Genomic DNA, 26,903 nt, shown 5'->3' with positions numbered 1-26,903 from the left:
GTGGTATTATTACTTACTTTGTCAGAATATTAATTGCATTTTCGTGAGATAAATTCGTTATGGACATTTTTATGACGTGGCACATCAAATTGGTTGGTTAATGTAAGTCTGACGTTAAAAATTAACGATATTATCTAGTTAAAAACCTTTTAAAATATATATCCTTTCAAAAGTCAAAAACTAAATAGTTTTTATCAGTTAAGAAAATTTTGTGTAAAAGTGTTATCATTTTTTATGAATTTTTCTCTTTAAAATATTTTAACTTCAGGTTTAAAAGCAAAAAACATAAACGAAAAAGCAAAAGAAAAACACAAAAGTTTATGTCTTTACCAGATCTGTATCTATATTTCGCCCCAATAAAATATTAGGCTTGTTCTTCTAAAAGATGAGCGAAACAAGCCCTCCAACTTTCAAGTGACAGACTCACTCACTCACACCAAGATCTCTTCAGCCGACAACCATCTCATGAAATCACATCCCAATAATAACAACAACTGATAAACACATTCACTGACATCAAAATGGGTGGTGGGATTATTGCATCATCTTTTGATTTGAAGTCAGGGCTGTTGGTTCTTCTTGTTATGATTGCTTGTTTTTATACTGGCACTTTTTTTGGCCATAAATCTTCACTTTATGTTGATGATCATCAATTTGCTTTCAACAATTCTGCATCTTTATCAGCCAATTCACTAGGTACCCTTTTCTTAATTTATTATTTATTTTTAAGTAAATTAGTATCAAAATCTATGATTTTAGCTGGATTTATGTAGTTTCTTGAGGATAATGGGCAATAGGTTAATTTATATGTGTGAGTTTAGTTAGAGTGTCACATGGGTGTGTGGAGATCCCATTTTTGGGCTAATTAGTGTAAAAAGATTATTACTTGAAATTTGATTTTAGTAAATAATTGAGTTATGCTACACATTGTGAGACTAGTGTTCAGGAGATTTGATGTTCTATAAATTGTTCCCAGTTACAAATCTCATTAGCTAGCATCATGGGCTAAGTAGTTAAGAACTGGTATTTCGGTGTTTCGTTCAAGGACCGGTATACGAAATTTCGGTATTTCGGATGGTATTTCGGTGGTATTCCGGTAAATAATATTATTAATATTATATTATATATAATTATATACATATAGATGTATATACATAAATAATAAGAAAAAGATGAAACCTGGAAGTGCTGAAGCACTGAAACAGAAAACAGATTGCTGTAAACACAAAACAGATTGCTGAAAAACAGGAAACATATTCAGATTGCTGAAAACAGAATTCAAATTACTGAAATACAGACTTCAGAAAGCAGAAAACAGAATACAGAATTCTGAAAGCAGAAAACAGAATGTCTACATGAAACGAAAAAGCAGAATCCTGAAAGCAGAAAACAGAATGTCTACATGAAACAGAAAAGCAGAACTGCAGATTACAAAACACTGAGCAGCAAACATTGAACTGATAGTTTAACAAAGTTTGATCGTGGCTTTTTTTTGTAAAGAGATTAGGTTTAGGTTGTTTTATTTGGGTGGGTTTCTTTACTCACGTCTTTAATTGATAATGGGCCATAAAAAAGAAAAAAAGAACCTGAATGTTATTAAATTAGGCCCAAAAAATAAAACGGTAAAACCACCGAAAATACCGAAATAGAAAAGGTCAAATTTCGGTCAATACCACCGGTTTTCCCAGAAACGAAAACGAAACCGGTATATGAAACCGAAATTGCGTCAACCATCCGAAATCTGGTATACCACCGGTATACCACCGAAATTGATAACATAGATCATGGGGGTAGCCAGGAAATTGCACACCTAAGATTAAATTTTTTTTTTGAGCCGGCAACTTAGGGAAGTAGTTCGCAAACAACCACAGAAATACCACAGTTACTTAATGTAGAGTCAATGTACTCGCCATTCGCGGGTAGTTTGAATAGGAAACCTCAGTTGTTAACTTGTTATATGCTAAACATTGTAAGAATAAAGAAGAAAATTGAGAATCAAGATTCTTGATTTGTGCTCAAAGATTCTTAGTAACTTTACGTGCATTGGATAACGTTTTATACTTGTAGATAATCCTACGTTTTGCAATAAATTGCGAAAATATGTTGAATCATATTTTTGTAATAACTAAGTGAAGCTACATATTGTTGAAACTAACAAGTAAAAAGTAAGGTATTTCAAGTTTTTTGATTTGTTTTCAAAGACTGGAACTTTTTATGCATTAATTGAATTTTTCGCTTGCAGGTGACTCGACATATAGCAATAGAGTTATTCTTACTCATCGACATTCACCACTAGTAGTTCCAGAAAATGGGATGAACATATGCCCTATAGAATATAATGAGTATATTCCTTGTCATGATCCTTCATATATCAAAGAATTACTTCCAAGTTTAGATCTTTCAAAACGAGAAGATTTAGAACGACATTGCCCTCCATTGGAAAGACGATTGTTTTGTTTGATACCGCCACCAAATGATTACAAGATACCAGTGAGATGGCCAACTAGTCGAGACTATGTATGGAGGAGTAACGTTAATCATACACGTCTTTCTGAAGTTAAAGGAGGGCAAAATTGGGTGCACGAGAAGGATCAATTGTGGTGGTTTCCGGGAGGTGGTACTCATTTTAAACATGGAGCTACTGAATACATTGAGAGGTATAGCCTAACTGCTTCCTTTTTTTAGGTTGTGTTATTTAGAAATCTATCTTGACTTTTGTTTTGCATATGTTAACGAGGGATGTGTTAGAAGGCGTGCAGCGTGCTTATAAATTGGTTACCGTGACTTATAGAGTACTTGTTTCGCCGTAGCTAATTGCTTTCACCCTAAAGTAGTTTGAAAGAGTGCTTTGTCCCTTAATAACGAGAAAGTTATAATCTTGGTCACTTTTACCGATTCTTGACTCATTGTGACGTTCCAGCACAATAATCAGCTTAAACTAGAGGTGGCAAGATGGATGGGCTGGTGGATTCAGGTTGAAATTTGTCATTTATAGTATGGATTAAAACGGGTAATGTAGGCTTGACATGTGAGCACTTTTTATCCATTTTTTTCCATAACTAGTTAATACCTTAAGTGTTAAACTGTAAATGTCAACGATACCTGATTCTGGCATGAGCAGGGTATATGGGAGATGAGATGTAGACAGTAGTACCCCTACCTGTGGGTAGAGAGACTGTTCCAGAAATTATTTAATACGTCAAGTATGATTGTAAGTTAAACAATAAATCTTTGAAATAAATAATATAGGAGGTTCTATGCATTAGAAAGAGACTTTGGGCTGCTCTCGACTTGTTTGACACACACGTTTTTGCTAAATGTCATTAATTAGGCCTGTTTGAGATATAAAATGAACCAAATTGACCCATTCATTAGTAAGTCTAAACCCCCCTTATCTATTCAATGGAAAGAGCTCAAACATATCGAATACGTATAAAGGACATGTCTATCAAACACTATGACGTGATCTCGCATTTTTCTTAATGAGACTCAGGGCAGAAATGTGTAGGGCGCTGATTAATCAGCCAAGGTTCTTATAATAAGGCTAAATTTACTGAATTACGTCAAGACTGAAAGTTACTTTTATTCTATATGTGCAAATTTATAAGTTACAGTTCTGTGCAGATTAGGGAATATGACGACCAATGAGACTGGCGATCTTCGTTCATCCGGGGTTTATCAAGTTCTTGATGTTGGTTGTGGGGTTGCTAGTTTCTCTGCTTATCTTCTTCCCTTTAATATACAAACAATGTCATTTGCTCCAAAAGATGGTCATGAAAATCAAATTCAGTTTGCATTGGAGCGGGGAATTGGTGCTATGATATCCGCCCTAGCTACAAAACAGTTACCATATCCCAGTAACTCATTTGAAATGGTTCACTGTTCAAGGTGTCGTGTTGATTGGCATGAAAATGGTAATTGTTGCATTATATCCGTTCTTATAAACAAAATGAGAGCAAGTTGAAGTCTTTTTAATTATGATTTTTGAATTAAATGTACAGATGGCATTCTTTTAAAAGAAATAAACCGACTTCTTCGGCCAAATGGTTATTTTGTATATTCAGCCCCTCCAGCTTATAGAAAGGACAAAGATTTTCCGTTAATTTGGGATAAATTGGTAAACATAACTTCTGCAATGTGCTGGAAGCTTATTGCCAGGAAAGTTCAAACAGCAATATGGATGAAGGATGCCAGTCAATCTTGTCTTCAAAGCAATGCAGAGCAGACACTTGTGAAGATTTGTGATTCGGTGGATAATAATAAACCGTCATGGAAAACACCATTGAGGGACTGTGTTACACCTATTACTACGGGCTCTGAGTCTCAGAAACTCCCTCCTATCCCACAACGTCATTCAGTATATTTAGAAAGTCTCAATGACATAGGTTTGTCCTCAATTCTGACTTTTAATGGCTTATCATTAACTAATTGATTATGGGTCAAATTATCAGTTTTGAGGAATGAGTTTCATAACAGCTGCAAGAAAACTGATTATTTAAGATTAGAATAAAATTTTGTTTACGTTTCACTTAACCTGGTTATTAGACCGTCGATAGACTGTCAAACGGTAGATTTTGTTTCTACACCTTTTAATGAAACATCGCAAATTTGTCTTTGCAAATATGTCCCTATTGATCATTAATCTTTTAATTCCTCGTATAGTCGAAACACACTCAAACTTCAGGTTATTTGATCATTATGACTTCTGTAGCCCGTTTTAGTACAGCTAAATATTTGATTGTGATTGTTCAGTTTTTATAATCACTTCCAAAGCACACCTAAACACTCATTATGCTAGCTTAGTTGGTTAATAATATTATGCTGGTTGCAGGTATCACTCAGGAAATGTTTCTTGCCGATACGCTCTACTGGCAAGATCAAGTTCGTCATTATTGGAGGTTGATGGACGCTGATGAGATGTCAGTTCGAAATGTTTTGGACATGAACGCCCTTAATGGTGGATTTGCAGTTGCATTTAGTACTTGGCCTGTTTGGGTGATGAATATAGTCCCTGCAACATCGAATGAGACTTTGTCTTCTATTTATGCCCGGGGCCTAATTGGTGCTTTTCATGATTGGTGAGTCAAAATAGGATTCAAGTAAGGTCACCAGATATGTTTATAGTGATAGCTAGAGCCTAGAGGTGGTCAAATGGTCGCGTTGTGTTGGGTAAGATGAAAAAATTTAGTGTGGGTCAAAATGGGTATGATCACAAATACTTGTTTTCTTTTCTTTTCCATGATGATAATTTTTTTTAATCAGCGAACCCACACACCTTATACCTGCTTTACACCTTTTTTCCAAATTTGTGACCTGAAGTCCTGAACCCACACACTTGGTAGAGAACACCTAAGATACACTTTTACTGTATTCTGATTTATACTTTTGGGTAAGTTTCAACCCATTTTTATTGTAGCTATTTAACATAAATAAAGAAGTACCCATTTGACCCGCTAAGGCAAATTAATTCTGAATAGACCCATTTAGCCACAGAGCAGGTGAATTTGCCACCTCCAAATTGCCCTGTGTAATTGATAGCTGTGATATGAGTTTACTTTGCCATATGTAGGTGTGAGCCATTTTCATCCTATCCACGCACATATGATTTGCTGCAAGCAAGTTATCTCTTCACTCACTACAGAAACCACCACGATGTTGGTTGCTCATTGGAGGATATCATGCTAGAGATGGACCGTCTTGTACGACCCCAGGTAAATTTTTATTTCTGCTGCCATTTTAATTTTAAAATTACCTTTTTATGCCTCTCTGATTGTTTACACTTTTGTACTTCTACACAGGGTTTTATCATTATTAGAGATGATGAATCCACTATATCAAGAATAAGGGATCTTGCTCCGAAGTTTCTTTGGGAGGTTACTTCACATGTCCTGGAAAATCAACAAAGGGTATCAGAACCGGTATTAATTTGCCAAAAGAAGTTCTGGTCAATCATCTAATGATGACTTAATTTATAGTTGGAGGTTCAAATTATAGAACTCAATACTTGATTTTGGTAATGTACTATTAGTTTTTGTATACCATAAACCCCCATTCATTCTTTAGTTAATTGTAAATCTAGCGAAACAAAGTTGTTGATGATCCCTTTGGTTAAATGACCATTGAATCGGAGTTCATTTCGAGTTCAACCATGTAATATAGGAGCTTGGTTATGTAATGATGATATAATTATCATGAGTATGACAATGTAATCACTTAATTGTTTTTGATAGCTAGTTCAACTCTCCCATGATTATCATACATGAATAATGAAATTGTTATTTCTCTTGATTTCCCTTTCTCCCACAAGAAGATTGATTTGCTGTAAATGAACATGTTACTAAAAAATCCATCAACATATCTTATTTGTGATTCTGGTTGCAAGTTGCGGTTTAACAAATTATGTGTGGTCTTTTGACAGCTGATGAGTGCTAAAGTGGAATCATATTAGAACCATTCTGCTTTCCTCATGTAAAATTGATGACCGGATGAGTGTTGAAGCCATGTTGCGCCTGACCACATGATGACTTCGGAATACTTGCAAGTACATCTAAGATATTATTATTAGGTATCAATGAGGTGCTTCATCCTGCTAGGATAACCATAAACTCCTTAAAAGGCTGTAACTGATTCTAGTGAAATTGTGGTTTTAACAGATTTTAGTGGAAACTGGAAAGCTTTGCTCTGTTATATGATAATGTTCAAGTGTGTAAGTTATAAGTCGACTACCAAAAGAGGCTTTTTTAGGGTGACACAGTTCGATGAACATTTACAGGATCCATCTATGATGGGAATTTAAGGACTACACATGTTTATATGTACGCCGTTGCCTATTAACACACCATACACAATTACACATATAACAACTTATAGAAAGACAATCTACCACTGAAGGAAATTTAATAGATTTGTTACATCACATTCACATACAAATTATTATTGTTATAACTAATACAAGGTTATTCAATATTTTTCTATGAATTATATGATTGCAGACCAGTTTCAGAGTCTACAAGAAACCCTGAAATTTACAATAAAAGCAAGGTCATCTTTTCATATCTAAAACTCAATAACAAGAGAAGTAAAATGGCGACAAATACGTAGTTTCAACGTCATATGTGGCAAATGGTGCCATCCTCGGTACTCTCATTCCATCAAAAAGACATTTGCAGGCATAATCTTCCTTTACCATCTCCAAGCTAATCAGGAATGTCATCTTAACCCAACAAGAGCTCATCGAACTCTTCTAGCCACATATTTTCCATGATCATATACAAATATAGCGACAACATTTCATTTTGAAACCTAGTAGGGAGGATACACCTTCATATTCTCTAGGCTAGTCCAATCGACCAAATAACTCAACTTCAATAATCTTAGTATGGGAACAAGGATTGGAGTTATCACCACTGGCATATAGTATTTTCATAACTGAAATGCAATACCAAGAAGCTCATTTGAACAGAACTTTGACCCGATTACACAGTAAGACGACAGAAACAACTAAGGATGGATTTGCACTTTTAACGAAGACCCAATACTTGATAACTAACCTACAAGTACCCTAACTTACAAGAACTTATGCTCAATTTCATAAACACAGTATAGATATCAAAGATCAAGAAAATTTACCCACAATTCAATCATCTCCAACCGGAAACAAAGTCAAAGCCTTTTTCTCCTTCCCAGATTCCAAATCATCCACATACGACCCATGAACCGGAGTCCCAACCCTATGAACACCCTGACTCATTTGTCTACTCAAAATCGCCGACCCAAAATGTCTATGAAGATGATGCTGATGCCCTGCAACCCCAACCATCTGCTGCTGCTGCTGCTGCTGTTGCTGCTGTTGAAGTACAGCAGCCGGCATATAAGGCAAGAAACTATCCGAATTCACATTACCCTGATGCAAGAAATGGGCCGGCACAGGGGAACTCGCAAACAAATGATCAGTAGCAGAATCCCCACCCGACCCATATCCACCACCATTACCAGTAGACAAACCCTGCATTCTTTTCAAATAAAGTCTATATTTTTGCAAATGACTGGCAACGTTTTCACGGGTCAACCCATCAACACTCATAAGCTGCATTATAGTTTTAGGAACAGCATTTTTAATACCTAAATGAGCAACTGCATCCACAAATCTTTTATGCAGTTGTGGAGTCCACACCAGTCTTGGCCTTTTCAGGGTTCGGGCCGGCTCGTCTCCACCGAGCTCAGACGAATCGAATTCCCCTGAATTGGGCTGAGATGACGGGGTAGAAAGCTGTTGAAGATTATTCATATTATGATGACTTATATTATGAATCTGATGTGGGTTATTCTGAGAAGTACTGCCAATGATATCAAAAGCAAGTGCAAGATCAGGTGTAATTAGGGTTTGAGAAATGGGTATAAGCTCTTCAGGTTTAGGAAGTTGGTCTTCCCACTTTGAAAACCAATTGGGCTCATGTTCTTGATTTTGTTGTTCTTTCATTTTTCTTTTTTAAGTAATAAAGTTTGAAACTTGATTGCAAGATTTTTGTGGGTCTTAGATTTTGAGGTTGTATCAAGATTCTTCAAGCTTTCTCTCTCTAAAAAGATGTTAAGATTTGATGAGAGAGAGAGAGAGGAGAGAATTGGGGAGGGGTGTTCGAGGTGGATCTTGTTGTTATTATTGTTGTTTTCCTTGTTTGATGAGGTTGTTTTTAAAGTTGTTACTATATTCTCTATACTTTTTATCATTCTTTTTCTATTTGTAAAGCAATAATGGCATGTTTGGTAACATGTCTTTTCAGGATCATGTCACAGGTCTCCAAATAAAAATCTTGTTTTGGTTTGTTTAAGTTTATTTCTTATTTCTAAAATAGGATAAGGTTGGGATCCTGGTTGGATTATGTCCTTTGTCTCCTTTATAGTGTTAGAAAAAAACCCTATCATGTATCACGATACTTAGTTATAAATATTTTAAATACCGTTATATATCGGCTAACGTTATCGTTAATAAAGGTTACGAAAGTTACTCCTCTACAAATAGCTTGGTATTTTTATTATTTATTATCGTCAGTATTTTAATTGTTCTTCCTATTGTAAAACTTTCTTTTTTTCATTTATTATTTCTCAAAACTGTTTTTAAATGATTTTTATGATATTTTGATGTAATTTTCTTTTGTAAACTAAACTTATATTTTGTTATGAAATACTTATTTGATATTACTTTTTGAGTGGATTGTAAATATATATTGACTATTTTCATTAAATTATAACAAGCTTTGTAACATTTTTATAAATTAGAGTTATTTTTTTAGATAGACATTCTAATCTATTCCTACTCCTAAATTACATGTATACCTGAGATGAAACTCAGGACTCTCATAAAATTCCTAAAAATCCACTCCCACAAATGTGTAAAGTGAGACTCGAACCCAGGTGGACCCCCCAAATTCAAAGACCTTACCAATAGACCATCAACCTCATTGGCTATAAATTGGAGTTATTGATAGGGAGTTTGAAGTATTCAAATTGTTGGAAAGTTTTGGTATATATTATACATAACGAGTCATATGTCCGTGTAATACGGTGGCGATGGTGTAATGGTGCCAGGCGGCGGTGGCAACGACAGGTGACGGCGGTGACCGGTGGTGGGGGAGGCAACGGTGGTGAATGTTAAAGTAATTGATGTTAAAAGAGATAGTGTAATTATTATAAGGATTGAAGGATTTATGTTGTAAATTACTCGTATTTGTATTATAAGCATATTAGGTGTCAATGAAAAAAGAAGAGAGTATTTTAGATGGTGCGATTCTTTATTTGAAATCTTTTAGGGGTGAGTTCCTTTGAGGTATTATAGATAGTCTTTGACTTGGGGTCGTTTGTTTTTTTAGTTATTAAGTGCTGAATTTATTAAGTGGTTGAATGTATAAATAGTTTCTTATATGTATTAAGTAAAAAAAAATAGGTAATTGAAAGTTATTTTTGTTTATTAAGTAAAAACAACATTAAATATTTAATTATTAAATTTGTTAGGGTCCTAGCCCTTTATGCATTCCCGGTTATTCCTAATTTCTTTATGTGTATTCATTTTTTACATTGAACATTTACTTGTATATTATTGTACTTATTTTTATAACCATATTATTGTATACACAAATGATTCAAAACCACTTAGGGGGAAGGGAGTGGCAACGGCATGCCTGGTGGGTTGGTGTAACATCCAACCCTTTTTAACATTTATTTCTAATAAAACTTTATCAATTTTGACCATAACATTTTCTTTTTTTTAAAAAAAAAATTTATTTATATACAAAAGATAACTACACCGACATTAGTCCAAACGTTACAAAAGATTAACATAATTACATATTCTTAAACACAACTTTTAAACTTTATTTTACAAACGTTCAAATAGGTACCCAGAGCTTGATTCAAAAGACATCACTACGGTCCCACATAACCAAAAGATATCATGTATTCAACATTTCGCATATCAGTCTACTCGAGCCTTTCCCTTGCTCGTTTTTTCACCTACAAAATGTCAACAACTAAAAAGTAAGCTTAATGCTTAATGAGTTCGAATCTACAGACATAACTATTTATGTGCTCCCAGCACTTCATGTGTCCCCGACACTTTATGTGCCCCCGGCACTTTATGTACCCTTGGTACTTTATGTGCTCCCAGCACTTTAGGTGGCCCCGCCACTTAATGTACTAGTACTTCAATTTCATGTGCCCCCGACACTTATCATTTTTATGTGCCCCGGGCACTTATTATCTTTTATGTGCCCCCGACACTTTTAATTATACTTGTAAAATAGAACTCACCTTGCACGTAGTAATCCTGCCTAGCCAACGTCACTTCTCGATTATTGTTACCTATTTCAAAATCACATATCTTGGTCATTATAACTTAACATTTTTAGCCGTCACCATCATTCTTGACCAATTTTTATCATTTATAAAACTCATTTCTTGCTCAAATATAAATTTACTAATGATCATCACAAATATTTTCATATCATACTAGTCACTTAGCATTTATCAAACCATGTCGTTAGCTATAAACATATTTTCCTACTAACGACAACAGAACAAATTATCACAATTAAAGGATTCTTTTTACTTATTTACTACCTTTAGTGTTAGAACTTTAATTCTAAGAACTCGACAATATAATCTTTCTTTCTGCAGCTACACCCCAACTCAACTTCTAAATATCCATAACAATATGTTTTCTAGTCTATACTAATCTAGAAAAATTGATATAGTAATATGGCTGAAATTAAGTTAATGATTGTACTCGTAATCTGTTGGCTAAAATGCGCAGCCCACCACCACAACAATCTACTTCATGTTTCTTAAAAATTCTAACATTCTAACTTCATTATAATAAACCCATCACCGATGCATTATTATCATAATTTATTTCATAATCCATGATCATATTTATATATAAATTATCATGCATAACTTATAATATTACTAGTGATGATAACAACAATCAAACAAATACCACTTAATAATCTACGTACCTTAATTTCGAGAATTTAAACTTGATTCTCCAAAATTTCTAGCACCACAAGCACCTTTAGTTTAATTGTTTTCTATGTAGTGAATTATTATTATTGTTACAAACTTTACTTTTAGGCAGAGAATTAATAGAGACTTGAATTAAAGATCATTGTATTTGACATAGAAATTGTTTCTCGATTAGATGCGTCAGACAATCTCCATCCTTATGAGCTTTATTTAATATTCTACAACTTATTGTGATATAAAATATAGTTGGTTGTCTTATTTACTACAAAAGAAAATTTATGTGTATGAAAGGATATATCATAATGAATTTTTAGTTGTATTGATACTTAAGAGTTAAGATCGGCAACAACACTCATCCAATTTACTTGCTAGCCACCTGTCCTAATTACTTATTTAATGGACATGAGTCCATTAATTATATAGTTTAATATTAGTATCTATTTGAAGCCAAATGATATATAGTTATCTAAACTATATACATTTTATTACTTAATCGTATAACTTATTTATTGGTAAAGACCACACATCAATTTATTATTATTATTTATAAACTTAATTCAAAAGATTACCTTGATATATTTTAATATTTTCGAGACGTTACAGTTGGCCAAGCACCGCCGCCATCAAGACGACATGATAGCGGGCTGGGGGCTAGCGGGTTAAAAGCCCTGCGAGGCATGGATGATTTCGACCGTCGGAGGGGAGCGTGGGAGGTGGGGTCCAGCCTATTTTTAACTGTTGAACATTAATTAAAATAAAAAAATAAAAAATCCCCTACCTCTTTATCTATATATACATTTCATTTTAACCAAAAAAATCACCAAACAAAAACATATTTCACACTTTCACCAAAAAAACACCACATTACTAAAAAATGGATTTCTCTTCCTCATCTTCTTCATTTTGTGTTCCACCGGAATTAGACGATTCGTCTACGGGGAGTACTTTTTGGTTTTTTAATCAAATGTACACCGAGCTTGAAGATACCGGCACCTCTTCCGACACTCGTAGGTATATCAATTGAGACCGAGAAGAAGCTCACGCGTACTAATGCGTGACTACTTCGTTGAAGACTCAAAGTTTGACGAACCATTTTTTCGTCATCGTTTTCGCATGAGCAAGAGGTTGTTTTTTAAGATTATTGGTGATATTGAGGCTAAATTTAGTTACTTTCAAGAGGGGTACGACACACTGGGTAAAAAAAGTTGCACCGCTCTTCAAAAGTGCACATCGGCAATCAAACAACTGTCTACGGGTGAACCTTCAGACGCGTAAGACGAGTATTTATGTATGGCTGCCAGAACGGGACGCGAGAGCATGGAGTACTTTTGTGACGCGGTCATCAATTTATATCAAAAGGAGTTCTTACGTAGCCCAACATCTCATGACGTTGCTTTCATCACACAAGCTCATGCAAGGCACCACATTCCAGGAATGCTTGGTAGTCTTGATTGTACACACATCGAATGGAGGATGTGCCCTAAACACTTAAAAGGGCAATACACGAGGGGTGATCACAAGTACCTACTATTATGATTGAATGTGTTGCTTCCTATGACTTGTGGATCTGACATTCGTTTTTCGGTCATGCTGGATCGAACAACGATGTCAACGTTTTGCAGCAATCGTCGTTGTTTCAAAACGAGGGTAATGGATCCGCGTCAGACAGTTCATTTAGCGTAAATGGACATGATTACAAGCGTTATTACTACCTTACCGATGGATTCTATCCTAGGTGGGTTGCGTTTGTTAAAGCTTATCCGCATCCAGTTGAACAAGATGAAAAGAAATTTAAAAGACTACAAGAGGCTGCAAGAAAGGATGTTGAGCGGGCGTTTGGTGTTCTTAAGGGAAAATGAAAGATTTTGGACCGTCCCCTCTGGCTATGGACAAAGGAAAAGATCGGAAAAGTCGTCGTTGCTTGTACTATACTACACAACATGATCATCAAAGACAATGGGCGGGCAATATCACCGGTTCATATTATGGATCCACCGGTGCCAAGAATTTATAACCCGGAAGCAAACCGGGAGTTACAGGACGAGGACGTGTATCATCGGCTCCGATATGATCTCACGGCGCATGTATCGGCTTTAGACTTATCATACCTTGACGATCCAGCAATGCAGCCACCATTAGTTGCGAATTTGATTTAGTTGTTTTCATTAGAAATGTAGAATTTAAATTTATGTACTTTTTAATTTATGTTTATGTAATGTTTAGTTTAATTTTAATGAAATATTTAAGTTTTTATTAAAAAAAAAAAATAAGTTTGATTAAATTAAATGAAAAAGAAAAAATTTTTTGGAAGGGTTGAGAAGACCATGAATGCCATTGAAAATGGTTGAGAGGACTGAAAAGAAAAATTGAGTTGAGACTTGAGAATATTTAATTGGTGAAATTTGGGAGGGATAGTTTTTTCAACCATACCATTCCTCTCCCCCTAAGTTAATGAGTTTCTTTTCATTTCTTGATTAAGTTAAATTAATTTCAAAATCAATACATACACTCTCTTTAATGAGATGTTCTAGTTGAGTAAACCTCCACTGTGAATTAAAAGATACTTTGGATGAGTTCTTCGCTGTTTTTCTTCCATGCCATTATACCAAACCTAACAGTTGTGAATTCCACAACTGACTCTCTCTTTTTCTGTGGTGATAGTGGTGATTTTCAGAGGTGTGAAGTTTATTCAAAGAGGTCTATTCAAGTGGTTAGAACTTTCTAATACTCTTTTAACTAGCATTGTTATGTAGGATATAGAACATACCCTGGTCATCAAAGGTTACAAGTGACTCGGTTTTGAGACTGCCAGAATGTTTCTGAGTCTCAAATATCCGCACTTGCAACAATCTTTCCCCATCACAATTATACACAAGCAAACTGCATTATGGTTAACCGGTACTGCTACAAGTAATTCATTCATAAAAACAAATCCCTTACAGCGTTTGTACATTATTAAAACGAAAAAATAAAAGTACAACGATATGTTGATTGATAGATTTTTCTTAGCAAAACTAAGTAACTACTTTAATGATTTGTGAAATTATTCTGGGAAACAACCTGCCTGCTTATGTTCACTCTCCTGATGAAAATCTGAACGATTGGAGATTACTAGAATGCAATGTCTCCTGAATAGTACTGAATGTGCTTGTTTACTTTCTTTCCCGTGCTTAGAAACATTTCCTGTGCACAATTGAAGGTCCAGATTCATCATATTCAGCCTTTGCGATCCACATCTGCAACAATTATATTCACAAAACCATTAGATTCGCATTAACCAGATAAAATAGAAATTCACGAAATAGAAAAGAAACCCACCTGTTGGAAGGTGCTAAGGGATGCCAAAATTGACCCTCCAATCCAGACACTATATTTCCTTTCAGGTGGAGCCACAACCTTAATCTTCATGCTGCTCGGGGCTAAAGCAGTAATTTCCTTGCTCATTCTGTCAGCAATACCAGGAAACATAGTCGTTCCACCACTAAGCACAATGTTTCCATATAAATCCTTCCTAATATCCACATCACATTTCATTATCGAATTATATGTTGTCTCATGAATACCCGCAGCTTCCATCCCGATCATGGATGGCTGGAAAAGAACTTCAGGACACCTAAACCGCTCAGCCCCAATTGTGATCACCTGCCCATCAGGTAACTCAAAGCTCTTTTCCACTGCAGAGCTAGTCTTAGAGGTCTCTAGTTCCTGTTCAAAATCAAGGGCAATATATGCCAATTTCTCTTTCATATCTCTCACAATTTCCCGTTCAGCACTTGTAGTGAACGAATAACCTCGTTCAGTAAGAATTTTCATCAATGCATCAGTCAGGTCACGTCCTGCAAGGTCCAAACGCAATATGGCATGCGGGAGTGCATACCCTTCATATATGGGAACAGTATGGCTGACACCATCTCCCGAATCAAGCACGATACCTACAGAAAGAAGCAAAAATAAGCCAAAGAGTACACGTTTTTTCATGGCTGACAAAAATGGGCAAGTTACATAACAGGTTTGTTGAAACATGTCCACTGGTATGTGTTGCAACAAACTGGACCAGTTTGAGTGGCTGACCCACAACTTGTTGCACGTTAATTATAAGTTATTGATGCATTAGAACAGACTTTGGCCAAGTTTCAACCCATTTGACCGTATCCTAAATATTAGACCTATTTCTTGACCCGCGTGAAAGTAAATGGTAGTTTTCAAAGGTAAGAAGGGTAGAGAGGCACTAACCAGTCGTACGACCACTGGCATACAGCGAAAGAACAGCCTGAATTGCAACATACATGGCAGGAGCATTAAATGTTTCAAACATGATCTGTGTCATCTTCTCACGATTGGCTTTTGGGTTAAGTGGTGCTTCAGTAAGAAGAACTGGGTGCTCTTCTGGAGCCACACGAAGCTCATTGTAGAACGTGTGATGCCAAATCTTTTCCATATCATCCCAGTTACTAACGATACCATGCTCAATTGGGTACTTCAAAGTAAGGATACCTCTTTTGGATTGAGCCTCATCCCCGACATATGCATCCTTCTGACCCATACCAACCATAACTCCGGTGTGACGTGGGCGGCCCACAATGCTAGGGAAGACGGCTCTTGGGGCATCATCTCCAGCAAATCCAGCCTTCAGAACAATAAACATAGATTGATGAAACAAAGTCAGGAAAGAAGGGGACAAGATCAAGATTTAAACTAAAGGTGGCAAATGGGCAGGTTCGCAGAGTTAGGTAAACGGTTGAAACAGGCGCATATAAACAAAGTCAGGAGTCTATATATATTTGTATAGGGTCTGAACAGGTAAATTTGGGTTCTTATTATAAAGAAAGTATCATTACAAACATTATGTTATTTCGAATGAAGGCCCTTGAATTTATGACTCAGGAAGTTTTGTGCATTAAAATATGCTTTGTGGGATTCTAAACCAACTTGACTGGTTTCCTTTTTTTGCTTAAACTTTTGTATTTGATCTGTTTGACATGAAACAGAACCCTTATTAACTTGCTTCTAAGCAAGCAGGTTCAAATTGTCAACTCTAATTGATCCGACACAGCAAAAATAGATATAGGATACCTTGACCATTCCAGTTCCATTATCACAAACAAGGGGCTGAATATCTTCTCCGTCCGCCATCTTCTAAATTCTGTGGGAAAGCGACAACATTATATACAAAGCAGACTCACCGATATATGAAAAGGGTTCTCATGTGTGTGAAATCTATACTGTTTTATAGACACATTAAAAGAAAAATCATATCAAGAGCCAGTATTAGCTAGGTGATCTGATCTTTCAAGTTCAAGACTGGCTGCTAATAGGGAATGACTATGTGAAATGAACCCTTACAATATCTAATATTAGCATTCATTCATTCATCTATGAAACCCGTTACTAAAATTCTATTTACGGATGAGAGGACATGGTAAGAAAGCAGGGTAAATAATATATTGGGTTAGAACACATAAAAGTTGTCTATTAGGATCAAATTATTATGGAATTCTGCATTCTGAACTGCATATTATTCTGCTACAGCATCACATTAGCAATAAAATGTTAGTTTGGACTGTCTCACTTGAATTACAATCACACTTACATAAGTATACTGATATAGCCCCCTATAACGTCAAAGATGAATGATTGAATGACACAAATAATATAATACGATCAAAGCTATAAAATACAGTTGAACCCATTATAACACATGAAATCAAAGATGAGCGACACAAGCTATAAAAGAATATAGCTAAACACATCACATTCCAATCCATGGCTATTATAATGTAATTAGTCTTTTTTAATAATGGCATTTTAATGCTAAAGTGCAGATATCTGCCTTCAAAAATATAATTTGTAGACAGAGCTAAAAATACTAAAATTCCTCACAAGAGGTCTCGAGTTCAAATCTCACTAGGTACTATCTTGAGATGGCCAACAAAAGGCTTGGAAATGGCAACAGAATAACCCGATAAGGCCGCATACATCAAAAATGTGAGTCAAAAAGACTTATTCCCAGGTGACCTTAACAGGGAAACCTCACCCCTTTAACTAAAAACATATTACAATGCAGGTACGATTCTTGAAAACGGACAAATCAAATAAAAAGTACAAGACGATTCAATAATGCATTGTCATTTGTCAACAAGAAATTAAGGCCTCATCATACACAATTCGAAAACAATCAAAACTAACAACATTGTAAACAATGCTTGTATATCATCATTATAGATACACACGTATATTAATTAACAAAGATCTAATCACCAAAATGAAAACCCACATTGGAAATCATGAAAGATTGATGGGTTCAACAGCAATTACCTTAAAATTTTGATACACGATAAAAAGCTTGATCCTTTGAGAAAGATGGAAGAGAATTGAATAAAAAGAAAGAGCTAAACAAAGTTGGTATAAAATGGGAGGTGGGTAAAATGAATGGAGTAAAAGGAAAGAGTTTGTTTGATGGTGGAAAATGGTAATGAATTTCGGGGTGGGGTGTGGATGACAATCCGTTGTTGTTAGTTAAGGAAGATTTTGTAAAAGTAGTGATAATTGTTTTTTTTTTTCATATATAGGTGGCATGTGTGTATATATTTGTGTGATTGTATTATAAGGTCTAATGCTATGCCTAATTTTGAGATCTCATAAACACTATGTGGTTAAGGCTTAGCTATCTTTGTGGCATTTCTTCTTTTCATTTTTAGATCAATTTAACATGAGTTTTCATAAGGGTTATGATTTGTATTAAAAATAAGTTATGTGTATATTTAATTACAAACATGTAAGCTTTAGCAAGGAAAAACATAAGTTTAAGTTTCCATACATTTTATAAACCGTTTACCAAACGTACCAATCATGTATAATTTTATTTAAGGTGGTGAAGTGATAAGGGGGACGGAGTGGTGGGCGGTAAATTTATCAACTCTCCCAAATTCCATCAATAAAATCACTTCAACTCAATTTAACCTTTAAACCCTCCCAACTAACCCTCTCAACCCTTTTTACTGGCAACCGATAAATTCTCAACCCTCTCAAAATTAATTTTTTTTAAACTTAAACAATTTAACATTAAAACACAACATTTTATTTAATTTTAAAAAACATAACATTACATAAACTAGAAAAAGAAAAATACAATGCAACATGTTTTTAAAAATTAAATAAACTACATAATACTAAATCAAATCCTTGATAGGTGGTGGTTGAGCTGCTGGCTCATCGAGGTATGCCGAATCCAACGTTGATACATGTTCCATTAAATCATACCAAAGACGATAATGGACGTTTTCGTCATGTAACTCCCGTAGAACTCAAGGATCGTAAGCTGCAGGCACCGGTGGATCCATTATATGAACCGGTGAGATAGCCCTCCCGTCGTCTTTTATGATCATGTTGTGCAATATACAACATGTGTCGACGACTTTCCCTATCTTCTCCTTATCCATTAACCGGATTGGACGTCCAAAATCTTCCATTTTCCCTTAAGCACCCCAAAAGCCCGTTCTACATCTTTTCTCGACGCCTCCTGCACTCGCTTGAATTTCACTTCATTTGGATCAACTGGATGCGGATACACTTTTACAAACGTAGACCACTTAGGATATATTCCATCAGTAAGCAAATACCCACATCTGTATAAGCGGCCGCGTAAAGTGAATGACGTGTTTGGAGCCATTCCATTTCTGGTAGTATCATACAACGGTGACCGATTCAACACATTAATGTCATTGTTTGATCCGTGAGGACCAAAAAACGCATGCCAAATCCACAAATCTTGTGACGCAACAGCTTCAATCATGATAGTCGGCACTTTGTGATCCCCTCGCGTGTATTGCCCTTTCTCGCCCCTAGGACAATTCCTCCATACAACATGCGTACAATCAAGGCTACTGAGCATACCTGGTAGATGATGTCGCTCCTCATGCGCATTGTACAGCAAGGCGACGTCATGGGATGTCGCCCTGTGCAAATACTCCCGCTTGTACAAATGAATGACCGCATCACAAAAATACTCGAGACATTCCTGACTTGTTCTTTCGGCCATACATATATAGTCATCATAGTTGTCCGTCGGTTCACCTATTGGTACAACACATTTTCTTAAATATTTCATCTATTCATATTTAAGTTAAAACTCTTGTGTTTTTTAAAACTTTTATCTTTTGCTCAATATTCCGTTGTGTGGTATTTTGTAGAGAAAAACATAATATGTTATTGTAATTTATAGATTTATAGATGATTTTTTTTCAAAACTATAAAAGTTTATTATAAAAAGTAATTGCCTAGAACTATAGAAATAATGTATGTATTTTTAGTAAATATAAGATTGATGGTATAATTTATAAGAGACATATTTCGAACATTTTAATGTCTTAGATTCTAATTTTTATGACAATAAAAAATCTAGTGTATTATAAATAGAGGCAAATGATTTATCTTACTTAAAGATTAATTTAAAAATCTTGTTAAAACCATAAATTGTGACATGTGTGTTCTACTTGATCTATTTCCTAATTAGATCCCTTGATTTTTACACATATAATTATCATGTAATTAGAAAGATTTTTGGTTTCTATATCTATACTATATTATATAAAAAGAATAAGCTCCGTGTTGAAGTTACATGGAGACACATGTCAAAATACTCTTAATGATTATATTAAATCATCAGTCTTTTATTATTATTATTTTTTAAATCTCAATTAACCTTTTACATCAATTATCTAAACCACTCGACGCCATATCTACCACCAAAAGTCACCATCCACAACCACATCATGGTCGTTACGAATACCGTCGCATTGCGCGGGTAACGTACATTATTTATTTTGAAGGATTTATCATTTTTTATTATTAATTAATCAGTTTTTCCATTTTTCGTAAAAGAGAAATATTCACCAAAAGTAAACCAAAACTATCCAACGGCTGACAAACATGTGTGACATCTAACAGACGGCTGTCAATAAACAAACTTGTGTGCCGTTTTATTTCTAGAGGTTCAAACTTTTAATACCCTCATTTAACGGAAACCGTCACTAACCGTCAACTCCATCCAAAGGCATAACTCCTTACCCTTATAACGTCACTAAACGGCGACGTTATCTCCCCCATTAATATTCGTTAAAATACAAACCAAAATCTATACGTTTTCTTTCTCTCTCTCTGTATCTATCTATATTCATATATATCTCGATCTTTCAACGGGAAAAGTTTTTTGTTCCGAATGGTTTTCAATTAGGGTTGTTCAATTTAGCTTCACTTCTTTACTTTATTAACAAAAAAGGTACGTTTTTTACTCTATAATTATTGTTTTCAATTTAATGAATTATTAGTCAAAACTTATAAAAATATCAAAAAAAGTTTCAATCTTTATGTAATGGGTAAACTCGGTATATTTCCTTTTGTAAGTTGGATTAATGAATTGTCATTCCTTGAATTATATATAAAAAATGTTGTAATATATATCTTTGTAGGGTTTTTGTGTGGTTAAATTATGTATTTTTTTATTTTTTATTTTTTGTAAAGGAAGTTGGATTGAATTATGTTTAGTTACAACGACAACGATACCAAATCTCGATATGGGCGGGGTATGGGGAGGTGGGATGTAGAGGCGCATACCTCTAGCCGAAGGTAGAAAGACGGCTTCCAGATGAATTGTGTTTAGTTAGTTAAACTTTAATTTGATCTGATATATATATATTTTATTGGTGTCTAGATCTGGTTTTATTTGGTTAGTTATTAATTGTGGATAATTAATGAGGTTTATATGGAAATTAGGAATTTGATGTTTACAGTTGTGTGGCTTCTAGTATTGTGAAGAGATAAGAAAGTTAATGGTTTTTTTTTTGTACATTTTAGGGATTATATATATATATATATATATATATATATAAGAAGAATTTGATATGGGTAAAGGGGAGTTGGAGATAATTTGTGTAGAGAATAAGCAATCGAGCTCTTCAATCTCTGAAGGTAGTAGTGGCATTGTGGTACCCAAGTCTCCCCGGATTTCCAGTCCTACTGCTACATCGCCGCCTCATAGGTATGCTTTTGTTTTTCACTTTGTGTTCATTTGGTAAATTATAAGCTGTGTTGTTTAGTTGAATTGTGTTTATGCCGAAAAATGGTGATAAGTAAATTTTAATTTATCTTGTGACATAAAATTTTTACAACTTATGTGGCAAGTAGAGCTAAGTACTTTAACTTGTTGGATGATTATTACAATGAATGTAATTCTAAGTTGGTGCTTGAGCTATGTGCTTGGATTACTTAATATTCTTGGCGTATTGAATTTCAGAGTTTGAATAAGTTATATTTTAAAAGTAGCACTTTTGGAAGTCTAGTGTAGAAATAGCTATACATTTATGAAATGATATGTGAAGGGAAACCTACTGTTCATGACTAGTTAGGTAATCAGTAAGACAATTAATAACTTATAGATACCATAACCAGTATGGAAATTTATATTGCTGCATAGACTAATGGCCATGGCTATGTTTATTTATTGCTTGTCATCCTTATGTTATTTCAATTGATACAAAGTGTAAGTTCCTTAGTCACAATTTGTTTTTGGAATTACAGGAGGACATCTGGACCGATTAGACGAGCAAAGGGGGGTTGGACTCCAGAGGAGGTATGCTGTCTGTTTGGAATATGCTGCTATTTTCAGTTTTGTGAATCTGCATTGAAAAAGAGTGATATTAGTCTTTAGTAGCTATGACATAGAGGGATCATGTTTTTTTTCTATATAGTTTTAACTCATGGACATAGGCAAATAAGCTTTAGTTAGAACAAGCATTCAACGTTTTTTTGTGCGTTCTTTTCGTGTTTAAGTGCTATAATTCTAAAAGAGGAGGTCAAAGAGGATTCTTACAGCCGGAAAAAGTCTTCCAGGATATGTCATATACAGTTAGAATAACATTCAGCATACCTGTTTGTGTTTATCTTTCTAATGTGCTCATTTTGTTGTACTACTGTCATGTTCGATGTTGGCTTCCTTTTATATTTTTCCTTGATTTTTCACAGGATGAGACGCTTAAAAAGGCTGTTGGGCTTTACAAGGGTAAATGCTGGAAGAAAATAGGTGAAATTCTTCTCATTGTTTTGCATTGACAAAAATATATATTAAACCATAGAATGTTTTAACTCTGATTTTAGGATTTTTTATTTTTCCACTTCCACTTTTCTCTTTTGCTTGAATCCATTCTTCCATTGAATTGGTATTGAAGCTTTCTGATCTGATGCAAGCTCTTTAATGTGAAACACTTTGCATGTTCTCATCCTTGTTTAATGTTAGCTTTTAGTTTCTTCGACTTTCTGTTAGAATTTGGTATATCTTCATGTCTTTTGGGTATCATCCTTAGTATTATACTATATCTTCATGTCTTTTGGTTACCTTCCTTAGTATTATCCTATGTTAAGATGCTTCTATTTATGTGACTATTTCAATACCCTCTGTTTTTTGATTTAATTTTGCTTTTTATCCACATACCTCAAGGATATTGTGCTTGAATATGGAGATAAGATTATGTTTTCAACTCTATTCTCCTGTATTCTAAGTTCAAGTTCTGTTCTGACTTCTGAGGCTTCTAGTCCATGTACATGTCTTGAGATAAATCTCCGGCTTTTAATCAATAGTGAAACTATGAATGTTGGCCATTATGCAGTAATCTTGTTGAACAACTATCGTTATCAGTATTTTTTAAGAACATATTCTTATTTGTTTGTTATGTGTGGGCTTGTAATGAATATAGCTTTTAAATCGAGTCTCTTGAAACATCTTCTTGTGAAGTTTATTGTGCTGTTAAGATGCGATAATGTTGAAATTAATTAGTTTGCTCGTTCTCATGGGCATGGGAGTGTCTCAAAATTATGTACCAAAAAATACATATAATGAGGTGGTCTATTTTGCTATGTGAGATAAGAGTTACTTATGATTGTTTGATGTTTCGCAGCTGAATATTTTCCCGATAGGTCAGAAGTCCAATGTTTGCATCGCTGGCAGAAGGTTCTTAATCCGGAGCTTATTAAAGGTCCTTGGACACAAGAGGTTTGCACCCGAATCTTTCCTACTCTGAGTTATGCATATATTCTTTAAATATCTCATCTGTTAAGTAAACTGTCAATGTTTCCGTTCTTTGTTTGTGCTATAGGAGGATGACACTATCGTCGAGCTGGTTCAAAGATACGGGCCTACAAAATGGTCTCAAATAGCCAAGTCACTGCCTGGTCGTATCGGGAAACAATGTCGTGAGAGGTAGTCTAATACCCTTATTTGTTCCAAATTCATTAGACAGCTATGTAGGCATGTAGCTGTACTTTGTTTACCCGCAGTGTTTTAGTAATCCCTGAAGACTACATATATATTCAGGTGGCACAATCATTTGAATCCGGATATTAAAAAGGATGCTTGGACCCTGCCAGAGGAGATGGAACTTATGAATGCACATCGTGTGCATGGAAACAAATGGGCTGAAATAGCAAAGTCATTGCCTGGAAGGTGATTTATATCTTTGTTTATAGTTCTATAGTTTTACTAAATGATGTCACCAAAGTTTTGTGTTGCCAGTGGGTAACAGTGCTAAATGAGTACCTTTTTAGTCCTATTCAAGTCAGGTTTTGGTCAACCTAAACCACTTTTAATACTTCTAATTTTATAATAGTTAGTAGAGTGATATAATGTTCGGACGACTTCTAACCCGCATACCCAAATTGCTCCATTTTTCTAGTATTAATGGGTTGGGTTGCTACCCGTTTTGAAGTTCTTGTTTTTGGGAGAAATGATGTTTAACTTCATCTGCTTCACATAAATTTTTATGATTGTTTGTTGTCTTTTTATCTTATTATTTGCTTATAACTGAAATGTTCTCATGCAGGACCGATAATGCAATTAAAAATCATTGGAATAGCTCCTTAAAAAAGAAATTGGATTTCTATTTAGTCACAGGGAACCTTCCAACTGTCCCAAAGGACGATATTCAGAATGGAGGTGGTGACATAAGCAGAATTCATTCAACCAAAAAACTGATTGCTTCCTCAGCTACAAGTGCTTGGGGATCACCCACAACTGCAGAACACCGTAAGGTGGAAACAGATACTACGGATGATTTAGAATGTTCGACCCCATCTCAAGATGTAGATGCTTCATCAAATTATTTTCCATGTGGATCAACTGATTCTGAACCCGCTGGAAGCAAATCACAGCCATCGAAGTTTGATCTTAGTCACCTAAGCCGGAATTTGATTCCAAAGTTTAATAATTGCAGTACAAGACATGATGGAATTAATCAGGACACATTGGATGCATCACCATTACGATCCAGCATTCCATCATTCGGTTCTTTGTATTACGAACCTCCACAGATAGAAAATGTTATGCCAACTGAATCAAGTGCTCTATATATGACATGGAATTCCCGTGAGTGTAGCTCAAACTCAGTTGTTTCACCTCGGTGTTATTCAACTCCTCCTTATGCCGAGAAATGCAATGAGTTACATGCTCAAACACCAGAATCCATCTTAAAGATTGCTGCTAAGAGCTTTCCTAACACACCTTCTATTTTAAGAAAAAGAAAAGATCTATCATCTCCCTCATTTCACAAGATTATGAAGACCCATGATGCTAAAAGAGCTAACAATGTTTCGGAGGAATCTGAATCATGTGGAGGAGCTTCATATGGTAGTGGCAATAATCTTGGTGGCATTGTGACGGAAGGCGCGCTGGCTACTGTTAATACATATAATGCATCTCCGCCTTACAGATTAAGGTACACACGGAAGTCTAATTTGAAGTCTGTTGAAAAGCAACTTGAGTTCAGACTAGAAGACGTTATTTGTAAGAGTGAAACCCAATCTGCAAATTCAAATGTGAAAGACAACTCTATACCCGAAGCTTGTCCAAATGGATCATAAATAGAGGTTGCTTGTGCAAGATATTGTAAGTGCCTCCAGTTCTCGATTACTAGGTCTTAATCTAAACAATCCTACTCTTCTGATGTGTGCCAATCATTTTATTTTTGAGTAGGTGATTTTACAAAAATATTTCAAAGTGGTTATTCCAGAAAATTTCTAATGAGCATTTTGCAATGGGACTACAAGTACAATGGCTAGCATGTCTTGTAATTGCATACTAATAATCTGTCGTAAACAATGTACTTCGCTTAGAATGCCAAAAACACACTAACTCTTGCGACAGTGAGTAGTTTTTGACAACTACCAAGGGCAAAAGATGTGACTACTATAGCTAAAATTTCTTTTGCTTGCATACTTTGGTGTTTCTGTTCTATCTAATTATCTACTTGCTTAAAGAGTAAAAGTACAATGACTAACCTTTTGCTGTTACTCTTGCATGCTTAATAGTGTTTCTTCTGCACGCGAAATTACAAATATGATATTTATTGTTAGTTTATTGCTAATATATATAGGTATGACAATGCAATTTGTATTATGTGATACTATATAATGTTTCAGCTAATAGTACTCCTAAATGAAATGGTCATTCCCCAATTATGTTATCCGATCATGTTAGATTACATTATGTGTGGGCTTATATAAACTACAATTGAAGTCTTTAAAGATTATGGTCCCAAGAGTTGCATACTTTTATGATAGTGAAAATACTTCTGAGTTGTCAGTTTTGACTAAGTTTCACTCTATACATGTTTACATATCTCCCCATGTATATACATGCAGTCATACATACATATACATGCAGACATGCATCTATCCATCCATACGTGCATGTGTCAACAATTGAATTCGTTGTTCTTAGATAGTTTAACATATGATCCACAAGGTATTTTGTGGTCTTTTTGTTGATGGTTTATCACGGCCAAGTTTTTGATTATGTTTATTTTTGTTCTATTTTAGGAGCCGTTGAATTGCTCTTGGATTTTACAATGGATTGCTGCCACTCTCGTATCAAAGGGGATGCTTTTTAAACACATACAGTTTCATTTGAACAAAGCAATTAAATATCTTATGTAGAGATTATTGAAAGTAAATGCTTCGAAATATAGATTTTTTTTACTTTAGTTACTTTTTTTTCCTTGGCTGTATGGACAGAATGAAAATTTACATAGATTAATCAGGGTTTTGATAAATCAAATGACTCTGGTAAGATTAGCTACCTGAGTTACTTTCAAGTAAGATTAAGATTTTGAAACTTGTAAACAAAGGTCCGTTAAATGTGACATTATATTGAACCTATGATTTTGTTCATTTTTTTGCAGTACATACTTCACTTGCCATTTTGATCAAATCTCAAACAGAAAATTAAACTATTATTTTTGCAGTACATCACAATCTCAGTTACAATAGAAGCTTGAATTAGGGGGATTTTTAAAAGGATTGTTTAAAGGGATTTATTATTTTCCGTTAGATAAACCATGTTG

General features: G+C 34.9%; 5 protein-coding genes across 5 annotated transcripts; 2 read left to right on the top strand and 3 right to left on the bottom strand.

The window, feature by feature from the left end:
- Positions 1 to 330: 330 nt before the first annotated feature.
- Positions 331 to 6,258, top strand: LOC122594134 (probable methyltransferase PMT6). The gene is made up of 7 exons (XM_043766607.1): positions 331 to 696; positions 2,243 to 2,657; positions 3,625 to 3,914; positions 4,002 to 4,385; positions 4,832 to 5,078; positions 5,570 to 5,711; positions 5,799 to 6,258. The coding sequence occupies exons 1-7, from the start codon at positions 522 to 524 to the stop codon at positions 5,955 to 5,957; spliced, it is 1,812 nt and encodes a 603-aa protein (XP_043622542.1). The 5' UTR covers positions 331 to 521; the 3' UTR covers positions 5,958 to 6,258.
- A 622-nt stretch (positions 6,259 to 6,880) lies between these two features.
- LOC122592296 (transcription factor MYBC1-like) lies at positions 6,881 to 8,715 on the bottom strand. Its single transcript, XM_043764491.1, has one exon. The coding sequence runs from the start codon at positions 8,477 to 8,479 to the stop codon at positions 7,637 to 7,639; it is 843 nt and encodes a 280-aa protein (XP_043620426.1). The 5' UTR covers positions 8,480 to 8,715; the 3' UTR covers positions 6,881 to 7,636.
- Positions 8,716 to 14,402: 5,687 nt separating this feature from the next.
- Positions 14,403 to 18,051, bottom strand: LOC122593024 (actin-like). Its single transcript, XM_043765360.1, has 5 exons — positions 17,833 to 18,051; positions 16,591 to 16,660; positions 15,751 to 16,144; positions 14,836 to 15,449; positions 14,403 to 14,753 (listed from the first exon to the last, which is right to left on the bottom strand). Exons 2-5 carry the CDS (start codon positions 16,648 to 16,650, stop codon positions 14,688 to 14,690), a joined length of 1,134 nt encoding a protein of 377 aa, XP_043621295.1. The 5' UTR covers positions 16,651 to 16,660; positions 17,833 to 18,051; the 3' UTR covers positions 14,403 to 14,687.
- A 904-nt stretch (positions 18,052 to 18,955) lies between these two features.
- LOC122592028 lies at positions 18,956 to 19,555 on the bottom strand. Its single transcript, XM_043764241.1, has one exon. The coding sequence runs from the start codon at positions 19,553 to 19,555 to the stop codon at positions 18,956 to 18,958; it is 600 nt and encodes a 199-aa protein (XP_043620176.1).
- Positions 19,556 to 21,381: 1,826 nt separating this feature from the next.
- On the top strand, positions 21,382 to 26,617 carry LOC122592709 (transcription factor MYB3R-3). The gene is made up of 8 exons (XM_043765001.1): positions 21,382 to 21,553; positions 22,093 to 22,144; positions 22,537 to 22,594; positions 23,466 to 23,560; positions 23,664 to 23,767; positions 23,882 to 24,010; positions 24,387 to 25,447; positions 26,380 to 26,617. Exons 1-7 carry the CDS (start codon positions 21,417 to 21,419, stop codon positions 25,420 to 25,422), a joined length of 1,611 nt encoding a protein of 536 aa, XP_043620936.1. The 5' UTR covers positions 21,382 to 21,416; the 3' UTR covers positions 25,423 to 25,447; positions 26,380 to 26,617.
- Positions 26,618 to 26,903: the final 286 nt, after the last annotated feature.

This window comes from Erigeron canadensis, chromosome 3, assembly GCF_010389155.1.
Source record: "Erigeron canadensis isolate Cc75 chromosome 3, C_canadensis_v1, whole genome shotgun sequence".
Lineage (NCBI taxonomy): Eukaryota > Viridiplantae > Streptophyta > Magnoliopsida > Asterales > Asteraceae > Erigeron > Erigeron canadensis.
Note: the sequence above shows the minus strand (reverse complement) of the source record. Positions and strands in the feature narration are given on the sequence as shown.